The sequence below is a fragment of the Sinocyclocheilus grahami genome, unplaced genomic scaffold (assembly GCF_001515645.1).
Source record: "Sinocyclocheilus grahami isolate Dianchi unplaced genomic scaffold, SAMN03320097.WGS_v1.1 scaffold178.1, whole genome shotgun sequence".
NCBI lineage: Eukaryota > Metazoa > Chordata > Actinopteri > Cypriniformes > Cyprinidae > Sinocyclocheilus > Sinocyclocheilus grahami.
The window spans coordinates 2,003,159-2,027,025 of record NW_015505357.1 but is presented as its reverse complement, the minus strand read 5'-3'; the positions used below and the strand labels follow the sequence as shown (position 1 = coordinate 2,027,025).

The following is a 23,867-nucleotide window of genomic DNA, read 5'->3' as shown; positions in this document are numbered from 1 at the left end:
GATTCCTTTTAATTTTGTGATCTGAGCATTTAGCAGAAGCAAGTCTACTTGCTCCACAGCAGCAGCGTAGCAAATCTAGTCCGCCAAGACCAAACCTTCGCACATTATATTTGCGTTAATAAGGATTTTACAATCCTAAAATGTTTGTCATGACTGAACTACGTATGTACATTACAGTTTAAAAGTTTGGGGTTGCTGCATGTATTACAAAATATTTGAAAATAGAAATAAATACATTTATTTATTTATTTAATAGGGCATTTTTATTCCCATATTTTAAATGTCTAGGACATTTTTGTTACTTTTAGTGACATTTTTGCCTTGAGCACTGGTTCATTTCTGACCTTTCCTAAAATACTTTTGTTTTTTAAAGTGTTTTTTTTTTTTTTGCCAAAGCCAAATTTCAGTCCCTTTTACAAAGCATATATTTTTGATTTACCTAACAGGGAAGAGTGTGACTATACATTAAAGAGAAACCTATGACCTCTCACTCCCCAGGAAACCCCTCATCATGAAGGACTGTAGTTCTTGCGTAGGGGATGAACGCACTGGAGGAAACCCTGAGGGAATGATTAATTAAATGAACCCTACATGCCTCAATTCAAGCCCTGCGAGAAGATAAAACTTGAGTGCATATTTTCTGGTGAGTGTGTATATGTGCTGTGCTCATCTTACTGCATGTCCTCTAGCATTTCATTTCATCTACTATATCCATAACCAATTATGTTAAACAATTTAGACCATGGCAAAGATCATGAGACGGGATCCTTCGTGAAGACTAAACATTGGCAACTGTTTTCTTTACAACTTACCCGCTCATTTCAGTCTAACAAATTTATACTGAAAATTAATTTGACAGTGCAGTGATATCAGGTTCCACCTGCCATCATTGGCTGTGTGAGAACACCACTTCTCATATCAAAACTTGTAAATGGAGTATCCGTAGATTAAGTGTGGACTATTCAGACTTTGTGCCACCTCAGCTGTTGATGGAGACGAGTGGGAAGGAAATGAGAAAGATTATTCATTTCGCAGCCATAACACACCACACAGGTCTTCCGTTAACACTTCTGGATCATTAAGTTCAAATATGGTAACCGGATTTAGTATAACGACTGTTTTGATTAGTTCCTGTTTTAGTGTCAATTACACATGGGGAAATTGATATTATGCTTTAAAATGTGATGTTATGGTCTAATGGTGAATTTGATGTTTATATCAGTTGCTGAGTGAGGTATGCAATAAATATGAATGAATGATTTACAACTAAAATGATGCTTAAGAGATTACATTAGGTAACTTATATTTCCGTATGCTGATTTGGTGCTCATGAAACCATTGAAAATCAGTGAGATGCTTAATATTTTATGGATGTGATACATTTATTAGGATTCTTTGACAAAGAGGGTTAAAAAATATTAAAAAACATATCCATGTAAAAGTATTTACTGTGACTCTTGACTAATTTAACGGAACTTTGCTGAATAAATTTGAACAATTTAATGCAACTTTGCTGAGAATTAATTCCTTCAAAAAACGAACTGACTCCAAACTATTTGTGTAGTGAACAGCATTTGGGGGATGCTTTTTTCCAAACAACATTCATTTGTGTTCCTTACGTCATTTGTACTAGCGACATCAGTGTCTCAAATTTAGTAAGCTAGTAAGCAACCACCTAGAAACCACAAGTAAACCCTAGGAACTGCATCAGCCTAGCATCATGGTAGCAAATTTTGCATGGTTAAACACCACTAAAAAATGGTAAAACTCAGATTAATTTTATATGCATGTTATCTTTCCTTCCCAGTTTAACACCTGGCATGCCAAGTCTCACAGCTTTAATGGCATTTCTCTGGAAATCTCAATGGACTTTTCTTTGGAGTTGAATTTCCTGTATTTAGACAGAGAAGAGAAGAACGTGCTTTGGATGGTCTGGATGTGTAATGTACTGTTACCTGTGGAAGGTCACTAACTAATCAGGAACAAACCCTAACATCTCAAGCCAGCTCGAATTACCGCCTGAGAATTTATAGTGGCTAAAAGCCATTCCTGTCCCTCCCTCTGAGCTAGATCCTGTGTAGGCGAGATTGAGTTGCCATTGAAATCGTTTTATCAGTTCCTCTGGAAGCCGGCCAGCATGGGAGTATAGCGTAAATCTGCAGCGACTCGAGCCCTTCCTCTGAAGTCCTCAGGAATTCGTTTTGTCAGGCTTGGTTTGGGAGAGCGAGATAAATGAGTACCCTGTGCAGCCTAGCACCATGAAATCCCTCTGCTGAGAAGAAGCCCAGGGAGAGATACATCTCTCTGAGAGGTATGTGGGTCGACCATCCAGCAAGGTGGGCACAGGTGATAGGCGATGCAATGCAAAGGAGAGAAAAGTGTTTGGGCGGCTGGTGGTGCTTTATCCTAAATCTCCCCTTCCAAGATGGCAGTAAATCATGTCACGGTGAGCAGCGGTGCATTGACCCTAAATTCCAGCCGTGCCTCTCACTATCCCCCACTCTGTACCCATCTACGGTTTACAACTTCACCAGGACAGCACTACAAGACAAATAAGAATCCATGATTAAATTAAGAACCGATCCTGATGAGGTCTTGCTCATGCAGAACATTTGCTGATATGGGGATTTCTGTGTCCGCTGATTTATGTGCACCGATGAAGGGCGGTTATCCACAATCGTAAAACGGAGTGGATTCTTTGGTAATTACTGGAGCGTTTTAATTCTAGAAGATTTGAGGAATGTTATTTACAGTAGATTGAAGGATGGATGGCCTCATTGGTTTATAAACATTAGCCAAGGACACTGGCGTGCTTTTGCAAAAACATACAGTTCATACATACGCTTCAACTCGGAATAGACTCCATTTCCATTCCCATGACTACAAACATTCATCATAGTTGTGGTAAAATTATGTTTCAAAGCACACTCTCAAGGCATACAGCCCATATGTCCTTTATTCTCAAAGAGCATAACATGATCCCCCCTCTGCAAGCCCCCTGTCCCGGGGAGACCCTATAAATAACATTATGAGCTCATTGCAAATGGTAATTAATTACAGGCAGGGGATCCCTACAGAAGAAGCCATATAGGGTATCATGACACCCAGTCGTCCCTCAGGACCCACTGTCACCTCTCGGGCCCATACTGGGCTTGTTTTCCCACCAGTAACCTGGTTAGTGTCTCCTGCTGGGATATAATGGAACTGGAGAGGTGCTGGACAAATCAACATATTAGAGACCGGAAACAGTGGCTGCTAGTGTCCGTCTTTTTTTTCCCCCCACTGGCTGTTGTACAGATTTTAGCGGTAAATCTGTTCACATCTGAATGTGTTTAAAATTACACTTCCTCTACTCTGAGTTCAATTAAAGATACATAAACTTCGAAAGCATGCTGGTCTTATGGTCGGTGCGCTTATTTCTGTTCTGAGATTATTTGCATTACACTGTAACTTGCGTGTGATCATTTTCAACAGCTACAATTTCATACTTGGGTGAGAATCTTGAAATAGTAAAACACATCCTGTATGAAAATGACATTCTCCATGATAGATTTTGATAGATTTTCATAATGATAGGTCACAACTGAATAAAAATATACAAATTATATATATATATATGTGTGTGTGTAATTCATAATAACATGAATATTAATGAAAATAAAAAACATTATTATAATAATTATTTTAATATTTAGAAATAAACATGATAAACCATTTTAAATTATATAAATAAATATTATTTAAAATATGAAAAAATGTATATTATAACTTATATAAAGTTTCATGGTACAATTCGCAAACTATGCTTTCTTGGTTAGCTATATATTAAACTATACCTATATTTTAGCTATAATATTACAATCATAAGCCACCCTCTGGCATTAAAGCTCTGTCCCTCTCCTCGAAATCCATTTACTCCAAAACAGGAACCCCACAGCAAAGCTAAACACAACAGGTGTCCTTGTGGGAAAACTAACGAAGGTCTGTTGTCACCGCCCAGGGTGCTAAATTTATGAGCAGCTCTTTGAGAGTGTGAAAAACAAGTGTGCACTCAAGAAAACTAAGGCACTGGATTAAGCACAGAGATTAACCTGCTCTTACTTTATGCACTAATTCTTAGTGAGGAAAACAAATATTTCCAATTATATTCAAATAATTGGAATTTCTTAAAATCATTTTTTGGTTCTCTTTTATTCCAGGAAACTGTTGCCATGAAGAGAAATGTAGGGGAGAGGAAATGTGCATCATCTGTATCTCCAGTTCTACAGAAACCACTTCCTTATTACCCTCCAAAAAACAAGTGTTTTCCTTCTCTTATTACTTGAACCTCTTGTTTCTCTTGACCCGGAGGGCTTGATTTCTCCCTCTGAGGCACACAGGAAACAGTCCCTTCACCCTGAATCACCCCTCTATATATCCCATCCCTCAGCATGATCCTTCTCTGTGTTTCCAATGATTTCATGTGACTTGAGTGAATGGGCCTCTTGTGGGGTGATTTAGTAGTGAATTATTCTCCATCTCTCTCCCATACTCTCTTTCTCTTGTTGTTCTGTATCTCTACAACTTGCACTGTTGTCATTTTACCCCGGGTATAAACATCCGTCTCAGGTAATCTGATCACTAGTGGTCCACAGATTCAGATTGCTGTTTACACCTGGTATTAACAGGGACCTTAAATGCATCTCCTGTGACTGCATGTGGTCGGATTTCACCAAATCTGATTTTGTGTTGGTGATCAGATATTACATCAGCATAGTGCATGATGATAAAGTAAACAAAAGCAAAAAATATATTCATTCCAAGTGCACTTTTCAGTTTTAATCTGAAAAGGGTTTTTTTCTCTGTTTTAAGCTTTAAGGAAGCATTTGGGTATTGAACGGATTGGGATGTGTTATCATTTAACAGAATATAGTATCTCTCATCACTGAGCAGCTCTTGTGTGACTCGGTGGTGACCTCTTACCCTGCCTGTATCTTCATCTGTCCATCTTTACCTCCCTTAGTTGTTGATTTGAAACCATTAACATCTTAAATCACTCAATAACGCTGTCTAGCAACCCTTGAGATACTGAAAATCCTCCTTCTAATCTAGAGTGTATCACATGTCAGAGCTCATGTGGTCAGACATGAAAGTCAGAAATGACTAGCCACAATCATCTACCCTTTACACCCAAACTGACCACACTCACTCTGATGGTGTAAAGGCCTTCGGCAACCCTGAGAAACAAAAAATTTACCCTTACACGTTCTCACGATAACGACTTCTCATGAACGCTTCCTCCCTCCCACAGATTCTCACTCCTAATTCGTCTTCTCCTCCCTTACAGAATGATCAAGGCTTGATCGACCGACATCAGCATGATGACAGACGTTTAAAGACGAGATCAGCGGACTGACAGGCACCACAGTCTCCTTCCCAGCATTCCCTTTACCCATATCTCTCCCTACAATGTGCAAACGCCAAGCACTCCCTTTCTATGTGACCCCACGATGCAAAGTTCTTCATGCACTGAAATGATTTCATGGCCAAAGCATTAATGAGATGATATCACTTCACCCCACTCCCCAAAACTCTGTTCAGCAACACCACAGTTTTCCGCTGACATCACCGTGCACAATTCATGTCAGACGAGGCCCCTGAGCACCCAGATGCACTCAGGTCCTGTAAATAGAAGAGTGTTGAGCTAATTTGAAGTGTATGCTGAAGAGGCAACAGATGTAATGCTCATGACACAACGTTTCTGCCGAAAACAAGGTCACACCTGCGGCAGGATGCATCTCAGATAGCAGAGGAACGCTGAGAGATTGACACAGGGAAAGAGTTCAGTGAGTTTCTATGACATTGTAAGGATAAAAATAAGGATAATAGTAATTCTTTGCCTTTATCTATTGAGTCATAATCACAAATGTTTTTAAAGTCAACATGAAACGGCATTCAAAATCTGTCGAGATCAGCGGACTGACAGGCACCACAGTCTCCTTCCCAGCATTCCCTTTACCCATATCTCTCCCTACAATGTGCAAACGCCAAGCACTCCCTTTCTATGTGACCCCACGATGCAAAGTTCTTCATGCACTGAAATGATTTCATGGCCAAAGCATTAATGAGATGATATCACTTCACCCCACTCCCCAAAACTCTGTTCAGCAACACCACAGTTTTCCGCTGACATCACCGTGCACAATTCATGTCAGACGAGGCCCCTGAGCACCCAGATGCACTCAGGTCCTGTAAATAGAAGAGTGTTGAGCTAATTTGAAGTGTATGCTGAAGAGGCAACAGATGTAATGCTCATGACACAACGTTTCTGCCGAAAACAAGGTCACACCTGCGGCAGGATGCATCTCAGATAGCAGAGGAACGCTGAGAGATTGACACAGGGAAAGAGTTCAGTGAGTTTCTATGACATTGTAAGAATAAAAATAAGGATAATAGTAATTCTTTGCCTTTATCTATTGAGTCATAATCACAAATGTTTTTAAAGTCAACATGAAACGGCATTCAAAATCTGTAATCTGCCATATTCTGGTGTAGGATGGTACTTCTTTATATTTATTTATAATTGATTGAGTTATAAAAAGTGGGTGGTACATACCTGAACAAAGTCAGACCTAATTATGCAGGTTTTCATACTTAATGTTTATTTTTACATCGTTAAAATAGTCAATGTGACATCAGTGGTTCAGCCTAAATTTTATGAAGCTACGAAAATACTTTTTATGCGCAAAGAATAAACATAAACAAAAATAAAGATTATATTCAAGAATTTCTTCTCAACAATGTCAGTCTTCAATGCGCATTCACGAGAGTACCACAATGGCGTTGTGGCTCTCTCGTCAACGCACATTGAAGACTGACACAGAAGAGAGGAAATTGTTGAATAAAGTCATCTTTTTTCCCGTTGTGCACAAAAAGTATTCTTGTCGCTTCATAAAATGAATGATGCCCTTACTACGTTTCTGGGCCTTGAAAGTGGTAGTTGCTTTGCTGTCTATAGAGGGTCAGAAAGCTCTCGGATTTCATAAAAAAATATCTTAATTTGTGTTCCGAAGATGAATAAAGGTCTTATGGGTTTGGAACGACATGAGTAATTAATGACAGAAATTTCTATCCCTTGTACATAGTAACTATCCTTTACATCGTTAAAATAGTCAATGTGACATCAGTGGTTCAGCCTAAATTTTATGAAGCTACAAGAATACTTTTTATGCGCAAAGAATAAACATAAACAAAAATAAAGATTATATTCAAGAATTTCTTCTCAACAATGTCAGTCTTCAATGCGCATTCACGAGAGTACCACAATGGCGTTGTGGCTCTCTCGTCAACGCACATTGAAGACTGACACAGAAGAGAGGAAATTGTTGAATAAAGTAATCTTTTTTCCCGTTGTGCACAAAAAGTATTCTTGTCGCTTCATAAAATGAATGATGCCCTTACTACGTTTCTGGGCCTTGAAAGTGGTAGTTGCTTTGCTGTCTATAGAGGGTCAGAAAGCTCTCGGATTTCATAAAAAAATATCTTAATTTGTGTTCCGAAGATGAATAAAGGTCTTATGGGTTTGGAACGACATGAGTAATTAATGACAGAAATTTCTATCCCTTGTACATAGTAACTATCCCTTTAACCCCATGTTTTTTTTGTTTTTTTTTACTCAAATTGATTGTTAATTATTGCCATAACATTTATATTTTACTGCATTATTTTAGGCCTGAGGTCAGCTCATGGAAAAGTCATTTCACAGCAACATAATGACCAGGACTTTGGGTTAAGAAAGTAAATAATGTTGATTTTAAGTTAGCTTTACACAGCTCGGGAGGGTCTGATAGTGTTGCCGTTGGTCGTGTCTCCTGAGGTCTCCCTCTAGCAGACCATAAAAGGCTCAGGGTATGACTTCCACCATACCGTAGCTAATTACATACCTCTCTCATCATTCATCTGCAGGATGTCAGCACGTCCCTTCTGTGTTTGGGGATCTACAGCAGAGTGAGTTGACCATAATATGTCTCACGAGAGCCACTTTAAAAAGGGATTATGTATAAAATAATTAGCTTTTTCATGAAAAATGTGAGTGGGTGAGTTAGATTTTCCTTTAACATGTAATTTACAGTGACCTCTTTTGTTTTCCTTTGAAAGTGAAGATGTCATTTGTTAGGTAATGTAAAAAATATTTGGAAGAGATTACAACCGTATTGTTTTCAAAAGGCACTTCAGCACCACGAGTGTTTACACATCAGTGTTGTCAGAACAATGGGAGGCACGGAGACTCATGAAAAACTACAAAGAAAGAGATGGCCGGGAATACAGATGAAAATGGATATGTGAGGCAACATTTTTTTCCAACCAGTGAGAAATGGTTCAAAAAAAGACCTCTTCCCAGCAAGGTACAATTTACACAAGAATTTACACATTTGGAGCATAGCAGGCAAATCCCTGTGAAACAAAAAAGACTAGTTTGCAGTGAGCGATATAAAAAGATGTTAAAAATCAATGTGTGTAACAGAATGGTCCTACAATAATTTGTATGCTATATACATTTTTGGGGGGGAATTTTGGAATGAAATATGACCCAGAGATGTTTTTGACCGTTTTTGTGAGATTCATCCTTTCACACAAACTCTTCACAATAAACCTATGTTTCATTTTAAGAAACTTTTCTTCAGCTGATGTGCAGCTGTTTTCTGGGTCCTCTTGGAACAGCTTGACTATGCTGTCATGTTCTGCCTTTGTTAAGTTCCTCTCTTATTTTCCTGCACGATGGCCGTGCGCCTGCAAATGTATGACATAATTGATTTCGTATGGTTCTTGCTGTATGGTTTAGTAGTACCTCTGCTGCATCGCACAAACAACTCATAGGGCAAAGACCATTTTAAAATGTATATACTGTAACATAATCGATGGTAAGTTGGGATTTGATGTGCATACTTTTGTCAGTAATGTGACAGGAACTCCCATTGTGACATGAGAGGGTTCAGTGCTCCAGATCAACCACAATTTACATCACATGGGAGGATCTTCACTTTGTGATTCATAGATCTCCCTCTGCCTGCAAAATGAGGAAGTACATTATGACAATATCTGCTATTAGCCCCTCTTCTGCTCCCACAGAACTGAAATCTTCTTTGGAAAAGGAAATGTAACTTACCACAACTTCCGGTCACAGCTGCCTTAGCTTGCTAAGGGGAGATTTCTGAACAAATATACACTCTTGGAATTTGGTTTGACACTATGTGTGACTTAATTCTATTCTATTTAAGAAGCTGCGAGGAAATGAAAGTTCTAACAGCCATTCAGCAATTTTTAATCAACAACAGTTAATATGTTGCTATAACCACAAGGAACAATAAAACAAACAACAGAAATGTCTCCACTCACCGCTGTTTCTTCAACTGTCATGGCAGCATTTGTGTTTTTTCCTCCTACTGTACACTGGAACAAGAACATGAAGTTGTTTCCGTTACCTGTGAAGGAAACTTTCTAAGTTCCACAAGAAGACACTGAATGGAAAAATGCATGTATCTTATTGAGTTATTGAGCCAAAATAATCTTCAGTCTTGATTCATGTTTATTTAATAATTTTTAGGAATGGTTCTATCATCAGGGAATGACAACATAATAGTGTGACATAAGAGGGAGCATGACATGACTACAAACAAAAATCATGAGTTCAGCTTGTATAATTTTTGAAGAAAATATGTGATAATCTCTGTGCAAAACTCACAGCTATGATGCTAGGTTGTTATAGGTGGTTGCTGCCAGGGATCTCAATATAGTTTTGTTCTGAGATGTTCCTAACATGTCACTATGTGGTCGCTATAGGGTTTTCTGGATGGTTACTATGTATTATATGGTTAAAGATCCAATGCAAAAGTGAATATTCATATTTTCTAAATATGGCTTAGGTATCTCCTTCAATGCATGTCTGTGGTATTTTTTTCTGCATGGTTTTATTGTCTGCCAGGTAAAAATCCTAAGTCAGATCACTTAGAAAAATAAAAGCATACCTCATCTCAACAAGTGGCATGATTTGAGTTATCATTCACGTCTGTAGCACTTACTTACAGTGTGAGAATAGTTACATGCTGAGGTTTACTAAAGATATATTTAGTACTCTAATGTAAGATCAATTGTAATAGTGATTCTTGCTCTAGCCAGTGTTGTATTGTTAACTTATACTAAAAATAAAACTATTAAAAATAGTTTTTGGTAAATAAAATAAGGCTAAAATAAATAAAATAGAAAAATTTGATTAAAAACGTATTAGAAGTAGAAATGCTGATTTGGCAACTAACGGAAATAAGTTTATTTTGAAGAACAAAAATTACTAAAAGTGAAATAAAGATGAATTGATGTTATATAAAATATAACTAAAACCAATAAAACTGACAAAAGCACATAAAATTACTAAGACAAACCAAAATGAAAACTAAAAAAAGCTCATTCAAAATATTAAAGGGGTCGTATGATGCGATTTCAAGTTTTCCTTTCTCCTTTCCTGTAAGTATGTTTTGTTATTAGTTTAAGTATTTGCTATTGACTGTTCAAATGCAGAGTTTTGCGCAGCGCAGAGTAACGCGTCGTGTGTGTGTGTGTGTGTGTGTGTGAGGGGAACAGGGTCACATCACAGGAGAGTGAACTGTCTGTCAGAAATCATAGCACGTCAGCGGTCTTAACTGCGGCTTGTGTACTGCATCATCACGTATACTGCGTCTGTCACGCGACTCTGTTGCCCTTTCGATCTTGAACTGATGGTAAAACTAACGACATCTTGATATTTACTTTGAAAGCTGATGCTCGCGATTATGGTAAGGGGCGTTACATTTCCGACGCGTGTTTGTGGTGTTCGGCCAATCACAATGCACTGGTTCAGCTGACCAATCAGAGCAGACTGCGCTTGTCAAAGGAGGGGGCTTTGTTGAAAACAACGTGTTTGAGAGAGGCGGGGCATAGAGGACCTACAATAATGTACAGTATTTGAAAAAAAAATTGTTTTTTGAACATTAAAGCATGTCAACATTCTGTTACACCAAATACACAAAAGAATGATCTTTAAAATAGCATCATATGACCCCTTTAAGAAATACTATCATAGTATATAAATAATACTAAAATTGCACTCTAGCGACCACTAATAATAATTAAGTCATATTGGCTTGGTCCTGTTGTATTTGAGCTCTGTGGACAAATTCATAACACTAGAAAAGTTTAAAACTAAACAGAAAAATTACCAACATTGACATTCAGCCAACTTTTACGTTTTTTCGTCAAGAAACTATTTCCCACTTGTCAACTATCCTCTTTTTGCCAAGTTCTTAACGTGCTTGTTCAATTTACAAGTGCATAAAATGGCAAAAAGTACCTTTCCATCATTCTTGAGTCACATTTTTTACAGTTTTACTTCTCTCCTCACGTTAAGTTTTCCTCCATTCAGTGTGTTCCAGAGGGAGGTGTTAAATCTATTCTGAGTGTGGATGTTGGAGTGCAGTGGCGTCAATGGGAGATTGTTTTATCATTCTCTTTGTAAGAATGACAGAATTCCCTCAGGCTGCGGTTATGAAGGAAATCATTGTGGCTCATCAGACTCTGTGAAGCTCTAATGATGCTGAGCTGGCTGTGATCAGAGAGCCTTGTTTTATTGGCTGGTCTTTTTTAGATATATACGCTGATGAAACCCTAAATAGCATAGTGCTTTGGTGGCCACTGAACTTGTGATCTATAATTCATTTTTAGCCAAGTCACACTAATAGCAAAACTATACACAGTAGCGCTGAATCTTCAAAGAACAAGTCCAAATGGTAAGAGACAACCAGCTGTTTTGAAACTTTGTAAGAACAGCCTGAGCCAATTAACTTTCACTTCAGTCTAAAAATGTCTTTCTTTTGGCTTCACAACAATGAAGCTCAATTCATTGACCAGGTTATAGCAAGGGCTACTCAAAAAGTAGCATTACATTTTTATTGAAAATTTGACTAGTATGTACAAATGGATAAATAATGCCTGATATTTTGGCGCCCATAATAACAACATCATTCACATTGCCCGCGAAAATAAGCAGCTCGTGCTTCTCTGTGGTAGCCTGCCTATTTTTGCTGCGCATAATGTGCTGAACACAGCAGAAAATGTTGGAAATGCACAATAAACCTATTTATCAACACAATGTTTCGCAATGAATGTTTTTAAAAGCAACATAAAATAACGCAGCAAATTTGGGGGTGAAGAGGCTGTGTGACTTGCAGTGACTGGCACACCAAAATGGTCTATTCAGATGATTTAAACAGTTCAAAGCTACAGTTTGATGGTGTTTGGCTTTAGTTAATTACCATTTGGATGTAACTGTGGTCCCGCTCCTCGTCATGTAGAAATTAGACTTCATGACAAGTCTGTTAGCATTTTTAATCAGTCATTTGAATAATAATTTGAATGATTTGTTACTGATTGTTACTTTCAATATCTATGGCGGTGCGCTGGGAAGCAACGCCCACAGTGAAATATCATTGGTCCAAATGAATGCTCTGCTAAACAATAAATGTGTTCTGATTGGACGTCTTCGTTTCAGGTTGCCTTGTATTGTTGACAGACAAATTAACTGGAACTGAAAAGGTTTAAACAATTAAAATTCACATTAAAATAATAAAATAAAAATAATAATTAATAAATAAAAATAGGAAAAAGCCAAAGACGGGAATTCAAAAATGTCAAGGGTCACAAAGCCAATTCATTTTTTTCTGTAAATGTGATACATTTTAAGGCTGATGCTCTGAATCCTTTTCCCCGTGCTTCTACCACGTCATATTAAAGGATGTTGTTAATCCACTGAAAGCATTATTTGTGTTCCTTACACATTCTTCATCTTATCTCCACAAACCTGCTACTGAATGTTCAAGTGTTCTTATTCACATCATTCTGTTTAGTTATTCAGCAAATACACGTTAACACTTTGGTATTTCCTTCCCTTTTGCATTGTATTGCACAGTCATTGGTTCTTACTCTGTCTGCATTCCTTCGGCTCTTCCGGCTTTTGGAAGCACGACACAATGGTGAAGCCAAGCAAGGAAGTGATGGATGACTGACAAATCTCCCTTACCGTTTCTCGATTATTGCTCAGATCCTGGTATGTGCTGACATTTTAGTGTCATACATGCAGCAAAAATATGAAATAAGTGATATGTGCTGGCAGTATTGTTGATTTTTATAACTACAATTTATAGAAATAAGCATTAAAAAGCACAATAACTCCCATAAATATGTATAATTTAAAAATCTGTCATTGTATTCCTTAAGAATGAAACTAAGTCAGTGTTTCAGAAATGCAGATGTTTTGCAAAAACTCATAAGTGAATCAAAAAATCATAAGTGAAAAGCAAATAGCAGTGACTGGGGATAACACAACATTTCAGCAATACTGTAGGCTGTGTGTGGCAATGTTTTCCACTGCTAAAGCATACAGGAAGAGAATGCAGACACCCCTGAGACAACATTTGGTCACTGTACCCACCAAGCTGTTTCCTCCCATTCAGGGGATACAGGAACATTTCATTGTTCTCCAGGCAAGGCATGAAGTGATGTTGAAAAGATGGTCGCAATTTTATTAGCAGTCGCCAAAACAGATACACTACAGACTTAACTTCAATTTGCATGATTAACGGACACTGGTTTAACGCCCCCTCCACCCTTTGCTAAAAATTAAAAATGCACAACAAAGCATACTGAACGTTGATATAAGCCTGGTCTTTCCCTAGAAGCAATTCCTCACCAGGATGTCAGCAACTTTCCTCAGGCCATCCCTTCCTTTTTCATTCTGAATAACTGTGTGGAACATAGAGACGTTCATGTGTTTATTGAAAGCCCTGTATGGTTTCATCATTACTCATATACTCGAACCAAAAACAGTCTTGTGCGAACATTAATGTGATAAAGTGAGAAAGCTGAGCTGAAAGATGGGCTGGTTTCTGCTGGTTTTACAGAAGATGACTGCAAACAATGACGTGTTGAGAATCTTGGGATGGCTTGGTAGGCCTCATTTTTTACATTAGATAGATAGATAGATCTGCAGTTCATCTACAAATATGTTTCCCAGATCTTCCATTGATTATTTTTGTGCAATAGCAACGAACAAGGGCAAACAATGAACAAGACCACTTTCATCCCCTGATTCAGCATAAGGTTTATGGCTGATGAAGAGAGGGAAACGGCAGGTTTTCCCTGGATGTATGCCGGTTAACAAAACATTTGCCAGGATTTGCTTAGATCTGCTCCATTCATGGGAGAGGTTCGCCCTCTAGTGGAACGGAACGCTTTATGAAAAGTTTAATTTATCACGTGACTCGTTCCCTCAAACTGTTTGCTCTCAAAACGAGTCAAGTTCCACTATTGTGGTCTTCTTAAAAAGCTAAACTGGACAATGTGTATTTTAAAGTTTAAGTTTTTTTAAAGTTATTTTCTGTGATTATCACTGTCGGTTGAGTTTGAATTGAAAACGGACTGTTCCTGTGCTGCAAGGTAATTTTGATTCCCTCCCCTGTTGAAAAAAACAGCATATGCTGGTTAGGTATGTTTTGACGCTGGGATGCTGGTTTAAGCTGGTCCTTTGCTGGTTTATTCTGGTCCTTTGCTGGTTTATGCTGGTCCTTTGCTAGTTTATGCTGGTCCTTTGCTGGTCTATGCTGGTCATGTGCTGGTTTATGCTGGTCCTTTGCCAGCACATGACCAGCAAAAACCAGCAAAAGGACCAGCATAAACCAGCAAATGACCATCATAAACCAGCAAAGGACCAGCATAAACCAGCACATGACCAGCATAGACCAGCAAAGGACCAGCATAAACTAGCAAAGGACCAGCATAAACCAGCACATGACCAGCATAGACCAGCAAAGGACCAGCATAAACTAGCAAAGGACCAGCATAAACCAGCATCAAAACATACCTAACCAGCATATGCTGTTTTTTTCAACAGGCTCATGAATACTGTTAATATATAACGTTAATTTCATGCAACTCAACAAGCTCACATTAAGATGGACACAGTTGTTTTATTCATTTTAGATTTTATTTCACTCACATTTTCATATAAAACTTTGTATGTTTTGTCTCCTCTGTAGGCAACAGTTAGCATAAGTCACTCTTACAGCGTAGAATTCAACTCCATTCACCCTTATTAATAAAGCCTCTAACACACACACACACAAACAAACAAACGCATACAATCATAATGTAAATTGGTTTTCAGTTATTGTAGTGGTCTCAAATCTGAGTACTTAAAAAGGAGGTGACATGGAAAACAAAAGTATATCTGACTAAAAGATACTTAGCGTTTCAGCTACAGGTACATTAGCATGTGCGACATTCAGGCCTCCTTTTAAAGCCAATAGTTTTTAGACCACTGGACTGGTGGATGTTCATACATCAAAATGATGAACAACAAACAAGACTGACTCTTCCATGTTTTGGTCAGGCCCTTAGACCACCATTTTTAAGGATATGTCAGTTTCTAGCTCAGACACTGCTACAGACAAAACTAGTTTGAGTGCAGGAATGTGTGGAGGTGGCATATTTTTCCATGTGTTCATCACAAAAAAAAAAAAAAAAAAGACAAAAAACGTAGCCAATACATCAAGATCATTCCGTAAACTGAGACGAAGAGACATGCTAACATACAATGAGGCAAAAAGTAAAGTAAGAAAACATTTTTTAAACACAGTAATAGTATAAAACGCAACTAAATCCTTCTTGTTTGATTGGTCATTTGCAAAACACTTAATTATTGCAGATTTAGGTCTGAATCAAACTTAATGCTTGGAGCTTTACAATGCCAAGTCATATGAGGGCACAACCATGCTAACAAATTCATGAGTAGCCTCACACGCTGCATTTAGGCTAATGTAATCACATAATGAAGCGTCTCCTTTACTCAAGACTAAAGGGTGTTGTAAGGGTGAGTAAACTTGAAGCAGAGAGATAACAGCAACATTTGCATTTACAACCACTGTGGATTTTTAACATTTCTTTTTTCTCTCTCTCTCTACATAGACTCTACATATAGTGTTAATATGAATATGTAAAAACTAAAATAAGAGCACCTTTTGAAATATAATGACCCCATACTGCAGTCACAAACATTGGCTCATCTGACAAATCAGCATGAATCTTTCTGGCACACGTGCAAACACACACATACACACACATACTGCAAAATGACAAATTTCTTGGGTTCCTTACGTTTAAATAATTTAGCAACATCACAGAACTCATTTAACTATTTGAAGACACCATTTTTTTTCATGTAACCATTCAAATTATTACTTTGTCTTTAACGTAAAACAGAAGTCAAATAAAACAGCTTCAACAAAGCATCCAAGTAAAATTTTCTTCAACATTATTCATATTCTAAATCGAGAGGGATAGACTATAAAAATGCAACAGGGAAGAACAGTAAGGATACAGAGGCAAGAAAGATGGTCTTCACAGGGTTTAAATGAAGGTTTGTACGTTAAAAATTAGGTGGACTGTTGACTTGTAATGTTGCTTAAATATCAGGACTGGTTAAAACTGGCCTAGTGAGATAAACTGAAAAGGCCAATGTGTAAGTCAAACTTACAATATATAATCTCCTCAAGTCTTCCTTGCCTTGTCATACAGTACATAAAGGCCTACATGATGTATAAGATCACCTTGGATTTTAAATACTGGATTTAAAGGTTGAACTTATACAGGTCAATTTCACAAAATGTTAAGAACACGCCTTTGATGGTGGTAAAATTGTTGTAAAAAATGGTAATGATCCTAAAATTTTACTTAAATTATGTAAAATGCTATTTTTTTATGCATTTTTTTTCCCTTTTGAAATGAGACCTGGACATGTTTTCATGAGATTCACCCATAAAATGTCTTCTGTAATCTTTAAAGGCTTGATGTGCAATAAATGTGTATGATCTCATTCACTCCTGAAAAATTAAAACACACCAAAAAAACAACAACAACAACTAAATGATTGTAGATGACAATACTCATAAACATTGTCCTCGCCCTAACAATACAAAGGGGTGGTAAATTAATAAACGTCCACGAACTGGGACGGTAGGCTACAGCTTCAAACGGTGTCAGGTCAAGACTACAGTAAAGAACTGCTCTGCTGTGCAAATGGCTTGCACATTCATTCATCCTCCTGATCCCCTCTCAGCAAGTTCAAACGAATCGAGTTTTCAACATGCATACAAAGAACAAGCAGCTTTTTCACTCATCTTCATGCTAGCTCTTAGCAAAACACTTGTACAGTACATGAAAACCAAGTATTTCCAGGATTGTTGGGTCACAGGAAGGATGCTACAAACAACACCCTCTTCTGAAATTAGCAACCCCTTCTCTTAGCGTTAGCATTAGCCATATGCATATTACTAATGTTGAATTCACACCCTGAAAGAATTACCATAATTACAGGATTCTGAGTATTAGAAACCATTCAAGGCCTTTGGAAACTTTTGTAATTCCAAGGTTGGAACTACTTAATTTTATAAAAGCTTCTCTTTTTTTTTTTGCAATAAGCTGTCATAGAAACTGAGTATATGAATAGCTAAGAGTTGTCATCTCATAATTGTGGTAATTCCACCAAGACATGAACATAGCATTAGCATATACCCTCCTCACAGTGCCAATTAGTTGTTGGGGTACAGTATCGGAAACTGTACAAAGGCCATATAAAGGCGCTGGATAATCCTGAAAATGCTTGCTCCTCGACATAAAGGCCACTTTTTCCCACTAGTATCAAGTAATAAACTGATACCAAATAAACACTTGTTGACTGATCAGGATCTCTGCTTTTCTTGAGTTTCTTTTTTCATTTTTTTAAATAAATTATTCTATTTTTTTTTTATTATTAACTTATTTTACCACGTACAACCTACTTCAAACACAGTACATGCTTATCTCCAGCTAAATTGGATACAAACCCATGAAGGTAACTTGTTTCTTTAACATTTAATAACATTATGCAGTCTTGTAACATACCGCACTGTGTGGAGTAGGCTCTCTTTGCATTTAATGACTAACTTGTGCAAAACTTCTGCAGAGGTGATGGGCTCTACACTTCTGGAGGAAGTTGTACTGCCTTTTCATCCAGTGCCAGGCATGTCTCGAGGCATTCCCCTTCATTTGAGGCCTGTTCTGGACAAAGATGTTCTTCGTCCCCATCCTTGAGAGGTGGAGGTACTTCGACAGACAAGCTCTTGGCCGAATCCTGCCCGCAGGTTTCTCGTTTTTGCCGATCGCTCTCCGTATCTGGATCCCCTCCTTCACTCACCACCTCCTCTACTTGCGCAGGAAGTGTCTCAAAGGCTGCTGTCTCTACATGACCTACCTGATAATAGAGGACAGAAGCAGGGTCTTTGAGCAGCCTCTGCTCGGTCTGTTCATCCGCATGGTTCTCTGTAATACACAGCAGGGTGGTACCTTCAGGAAAAGGCCCTTCTAGAAGGACTCCCTCAACACCTTCCATGCCCTCCATCCCAGCTTGGCTGGTGAGGGCACTCTGCAGGAGGCAAAGGGTTGGGTCAGTGGTCTGCGCCTCCTCGACCTGCTGCTCCTCTTGTTCCAGTCTCCTTTCCCGTTCCTCTGCACTTTGTAGGTGAAGCACAGCTGTTTCGTTCTCACGCTCCAGGCTGTCGCACTGCTCCTCTTGCAACTCCTGAATGCTTTGGCTTTCCACCTCTGAGTCCAAGGGAGAAAGAGACAGAGATGGAGAAGAGACTAATTCTGTCTCTTCCCCACAATCCTCTCCAGACCTTACACCCAACAGGCTTCTCTTTTCCAGGTCAAGTTTCATGACAGTGTGAAGATAGTGGGTACGCACACGAAGAGGGTTGAACTCAATGCGGCCAGCTGTATTACCACAACCGTCACGGGTGCAGCCACATGGGAAGGACATCCGATCCACCTTTGGAACAAGGTAAAAGAGAAAGAGCATGTATTTTATTTGAATAGGCTAATAGGCCAAATCATGGGTGTCTGATCCTGCTTCTGGAGGACCACCTTCCAGCATAGTTTAGCTCCAGTCCCAATTAAACACACCTGAATCAGCAACTCAGGGGTCCTCAGGATTACTAGAAACTTCCAGGCAGGTCTGCTGGAGCTAAACTCTGCAGGAAGGTGGCCCTTCAGGAGCAGGATGGGACACCTCTGGGCCAACTGGACTCAACTTAAGTCTGACTTTTAAGAATACCATGTGTCCTACCTGGCACTTAATTCCAGCTTGGCTGCAGCCGCAGTGCCGAGGGTCGCAGTAGAAGCGGCAGTCACAACCACACTCCTCCCGGGACAAACGTATGGCACGCAGCTCAGCCTTTTCTCTGGCATCTATGCGGGCAATACCTGAAGCCCTCAGTAGTGCCCGACGTCTCTTGGTCGGAAGAGGCTGCAAGAAGAAGCAATCGTCCACTTCTACACTCTCAACGTCCAGATCCTCATCGGATATGTCGTCTAGGGTAAGCAACTCTGCTTCGGGACAATCCACAGTTCCATTCCGTGTCAGCTGGAAAAAGTCAGGTAAAAGAGGTCTTAAAATCAAAACAAAATGGCTACCCTACTGCAAAAGCAGAATCCTGTAGGAAGAGCAGAAGCTACAACAGAACAATGACCAACAACACAACTGACCTTCAACTTGCGAGCATTGAGCTTTTCTTGCCGTAGATGTTGACGCAGCACATGCTTGTGGCTGCTCTCTTGTTCTCGTGCAAACTCGCCAAGGGTGTAATGTCGTATAGCACAGTGATGGCGTGCCATGCCTAGGGAGCTGCCACCCTGACTGGGCACACTGGTGAAGCCCTGCCTTCTGGAGAAGTAATAGACTGTCACTGCGTCAAAGCGTACCTGCTTACGACCTAAAGATGCTTTGTGTCTTCTGAGAATGGAGGGGGCTACAGAAACAAGATAAAGAGACACCATAAACAATAATGTTTTGATCTATTGCTTTAGTACTCAACCTACACCTCCTTAAATGACAATACTGTGGTTCAAACTAAGTCTCACTTTATCCCAAATTGGTGTTTAAGAGGTTTTTTACCTCAAGGCTTGCTGCATTAGCCACAATGCCCAAGTAGGACATGGTCCTGAAACAATACCCTTTGTTGGTCCTTGAACAACATTTCTATAAAAGGTAAACTAAACCATACCCTGACCCCCATCCATAACCTAAATCATTAACATCTATGGGAAATAATTGATAAGAATGTAGTTTTATATAGCTATAAGACTATGTCTAACCTGAAACCTATTCCTAAAATCTGATTGTTTAAAAAGCCATGTTGGAACAGAAACCTCTATGGATAAGGGTGCTGTGGCTATAACAAACAAATGAAAATGTCCAACTTGGTTGCACAACTTACTAAAGAGTTTATAATGGTCCACAGACTGCCTTCATAGTATATTTCTGAAAGGGTACCTATGTGTAAAACAACAGCTGTCGCACTTAACACTGGAATGTTCTGATTTGCAACTGCTGCAATAGTGCAAATGTTATAGGTGGAATTAGCTCAGGGGCTAGGAAGGAACAAAACAAAACGGACATGTTTGCAGAGAAATAGTTTGAATAGTGGTTGTTATAATAACGAAATAATAAAACTAGCTTATGGTGTGTTCTTACGTGTGAGAGAGCTGGAGGGAGCATTGAGACTGTCACAGCTATCAGCGCTGTCACTGCCAGAGATGTCATCATCCGAATCTTTGGGTGTGGAACATGGCGAGCCACTGTCCACCTCCTCGAATCTGCGCTTCAGGCCACGAGATGACACTGTCTCCATGGAAACACTGCGTCTGGAGGCATTACAGATAGGTACAAGCTTTGTCCAACAGACTGACAGACTATTGCTGGCAAAATTTAAACATGAACAATCATGACTAAAGAGTGTACATTTTTTCAGCATTTTTACTTAAATGATTCTGAATACACTTTCTCATCCAAGTTATATAACACAATCAAAAATACTGTATGGATAGAATTTTTTTTACTTTCGTCATTCCACATAAAGCTTGTTCCAAAATCTACTGACAATGAACAACAGCTGCAGTCCTTAAAATACCTCATTATGAAGGTCAGAGTAACCAAATATAACATAAAAATGCGACCAAAAAAAGGCCACATCTGGAAGATTATGCAATATCACCTATTTTGCTAACTAATCCTTGACATTTGCTTTCTTCATCCAGCATGAAAGTCCTGCTTAAAAATCATGAAGCCTGCAAATATCACCATGGTAACTGGTTTAAAGCAATAGCCATGGAAAAACTGCATCCACATTTTGGGTCTCTTTCCCCCCCATTAAAACCTTACAAACAACAAGCCTTTGCAAGCCCATGACGAGACTAGTTTAGTCAAACCAGAGAGGTCACACAAGGCCGAGTCGGGATGTTTGATCAGACCACCTCCTTAGCCCAAGGGAGCTGTGTAATACAACTGCTTAGAGCGGCTCCATGCCTGATTTTCTTCATGATTAAACACTATTTTTAAACAGTCAGTGGCTTTTTGCTGGGTTGAAGGAGAACAGTTTGGTGGTAGGGATGGGCGTATCGATCCTAAGTATCGATATATCGATACTGATGCGAGTATCGATACTTTCGAAACTAAAAATATCGATACTAAGGTGTGTTTTATTTACCAGTGATTTTGTTTATTTAAAATAATAATGCGTACAAATGCATTGAATTGGACGAATAACCTTTGTTCCCAAGTAATTGTGTAGGATAGAATTATTTTCCTGCTCATCTGAACACACGCAAATGTCGCAAAACAGAACCAATCAATCAAAGAGCATCCCATAGATTTGTGAAATCCATAAAAACTGGATTAGTTTTATGAATGCTAAGGAAATTCAGTAGCATTAGCCTGACTCTGCTTGAGTATATGAATGTCTTATTGATTCATTTTTTATAATCATTCATTCAATATTCAGGCCGGGTAGCGTCAAATTCAAGCCACATACATGCCGATCACCTATCTCCGGCAAAGAATGCGTTACGACCTTGAAACATTAAAAAACAGCTGCGAAAAACAACAAGATGATGAAATGAGAGAGATGCCGATTGAGTATACACTGCTTTACGCATCAGTGTCTGACACACAGTGTGCTGCTCTTGAATGAACCGTATCCATAGAAACAAGAAATGCTAAAAAATGAGTCCATTTTTTGCTTGCTGTGAAACCGACCTTGCTTTCATGTGTTCCTTTTATAATTAATGCTACCGTGGTGATGTAGTAAAATGCACAGAAATGATGTGGTGATGTACAAGAAGCTGCAAGCAAATAAAGCAGTACGTCTGCCAATTACTGTGTGTTCAGTGAAGCGTGCCAATCCAGTACTGGATTCATGGCTAGTAGCAGAGAACGAGTGTGTAATGAAACACAATTAAACACTAGTTAGTTTCAAGCGATATGCCTAAATGTTAAAAAGGCTTGTCACAATGTGACCCAATATGATTGGGATGACACATCACATATGGTCTGTCCTATGATTTTATATTCTTTACTGGAAAACACAGACAGACGGTCTTATGACAGAGCAGAAAATGGCATGCTGTGTTGCGACCGGTCCAATGATCAACCCATTTTTCCTCATAGGCTGGGCTGTATGGGAAAGACGGGCAGAAGTGAAACAAAAAACCTTTCTCATAGGCTTACCTTGGGCAGAAATAGAGAGCCTTTAAACCGGCGAAGCTGTCGCTCGATTCGTGCTTCCTTTATTTGGATGGTTCTTTTCTTTGGGGATTTTGAACCTATTTCAGCTTTAGACTTCCACAAGGTTACAAGATGACAGACAAAAGCGACTTCAGCCCATCGAAATGGCCAGACCAATAAGGAAATAGCAGTTTATTCACGAAGATATAGTGATGTCCGACCATTTAAGCATCGTAAACAATGGATATTAGTCTTGACATAGACTACAAATGGGGGTTTTGTGTATCAAGAAGGCTATGCGAGCATTCAACGTTGCAGCCAAGCTCTGAAAAAATTTAAACGGGGCAGACGAAGGCAGACAAGGACCTTATTCATTGAAAATTACAAATCCCGGCGCAGATGCATCCCATAAGTGCAGATCAAATCTTTAGGTGATCCTTTAAAATGCCTGCATTCAAAAAGAACAAATAGAGCCGAGCCTTCAGGGTTTTTTTTCCCTCCGGATAGGTGGTTGTGTTCTGCGCTATGTTTAGACAAAGCGCAACGTTATATTTCCACCCCGAAGGAAAGAAAAAAAACCTATTTCAGCTTTAGACTTCCACAAGGTTACAAGATGACAGACAAAAGCGACTTCAGCCCATCGAAATGGCCAGACCAATAAGGAAATAGCAGTTTATTCACGAAGATATAGTGATGTCCGAACATTTAAGCATCGTAAACAATGGATATTAGTCTTGACATAGACTACAAATGGGGGTTTTGTGTATCAAGAAGGCTATGCGAGCATTCAACGTTGCAGCCAAGCTCTGAAAAAATTTAAACGGGGCAGACGAAGGCAGACAAGGACCTTATTCATTGAAAATTACAAATCCCGGCGCAGATGCATCCCATAAGTGCAGATCAAATCTTTAGGTGATCCTTTAAAATGCCTGCATTCAAAAAGAACAAATAGAGCCGAGCCTTCAGGGGTTTTTTTCCCTCCGGATAGGTGGTTGTGTTCTGCGCTATGTTTAGACAAAGCGCAACGTTATATTTCCACCCCGAAGGAAAGAAAAAAACCAAAAATGATGTGTAGTATCTGTCGGCCCGAGGACCCTATGGGCCTCTCTTCTGCCCCGGTTTGTTACAATGTAACAATAGAGGAAGGAATGCCGCACGGGACACATATATACTTATTGTGACGTCATCGAAGTGCCGGCGTAGAGGCTGC

At 39.1% G+C, this 23,867-nt stretch overlaps 1 protein-coding gene and 1 long non-coding RNA gene across 2 annotated transcripts; one reads left to right on the top strand and one right to left on the bottom strand.

Annotated features, from left to right (window-relative positions):
* Nucleotides 1–16,203: 16,203 nt before the first annotated feature.
* csrnp2 (cysteine-serine-rich nuclear protein 2) lies at nucleotides 16,204–22,734 on the bottom strand. The gene is made up of 5 exons (XM_016283938.1): nucleotides 22,661–22,734; nucleotides 20,630–20,799; nucleotides 19,642–19,904; nucleotides 19,223–19,519; nucleotides 16,204–18,925 (listed from the first exon to the last, which is right to left on the bottom strand). Exons 2-5 carry the CDS (start codon nucleotides 20,784–20,786, stop codon nucleotides 18,074–18,076), a joined length of 1,569 nt encoding a protein of 522 aa, XP_016139424.1. The 5' UTR covers nucleotides 20,787–20,799; nucleotides 22,661–22,734; the 3' UTR covers nucleotides 16,204–18,073.
* LOC107594007 (uncharacterized) lies at nucleotides 22,725–23,514 on the top strand. Its single transcript, XR_001610133.1, has 2 exons — nucleotides 22,725–22,781; nucleotides 23,263–23,514. It is a non-coding gene; the product is annotated as an uncharacterized lncRNA (long non-coding RNA).
* The last annotated feature ends 353 nt before the right edge of the window (nucleotides 23,515–23,867 follow it).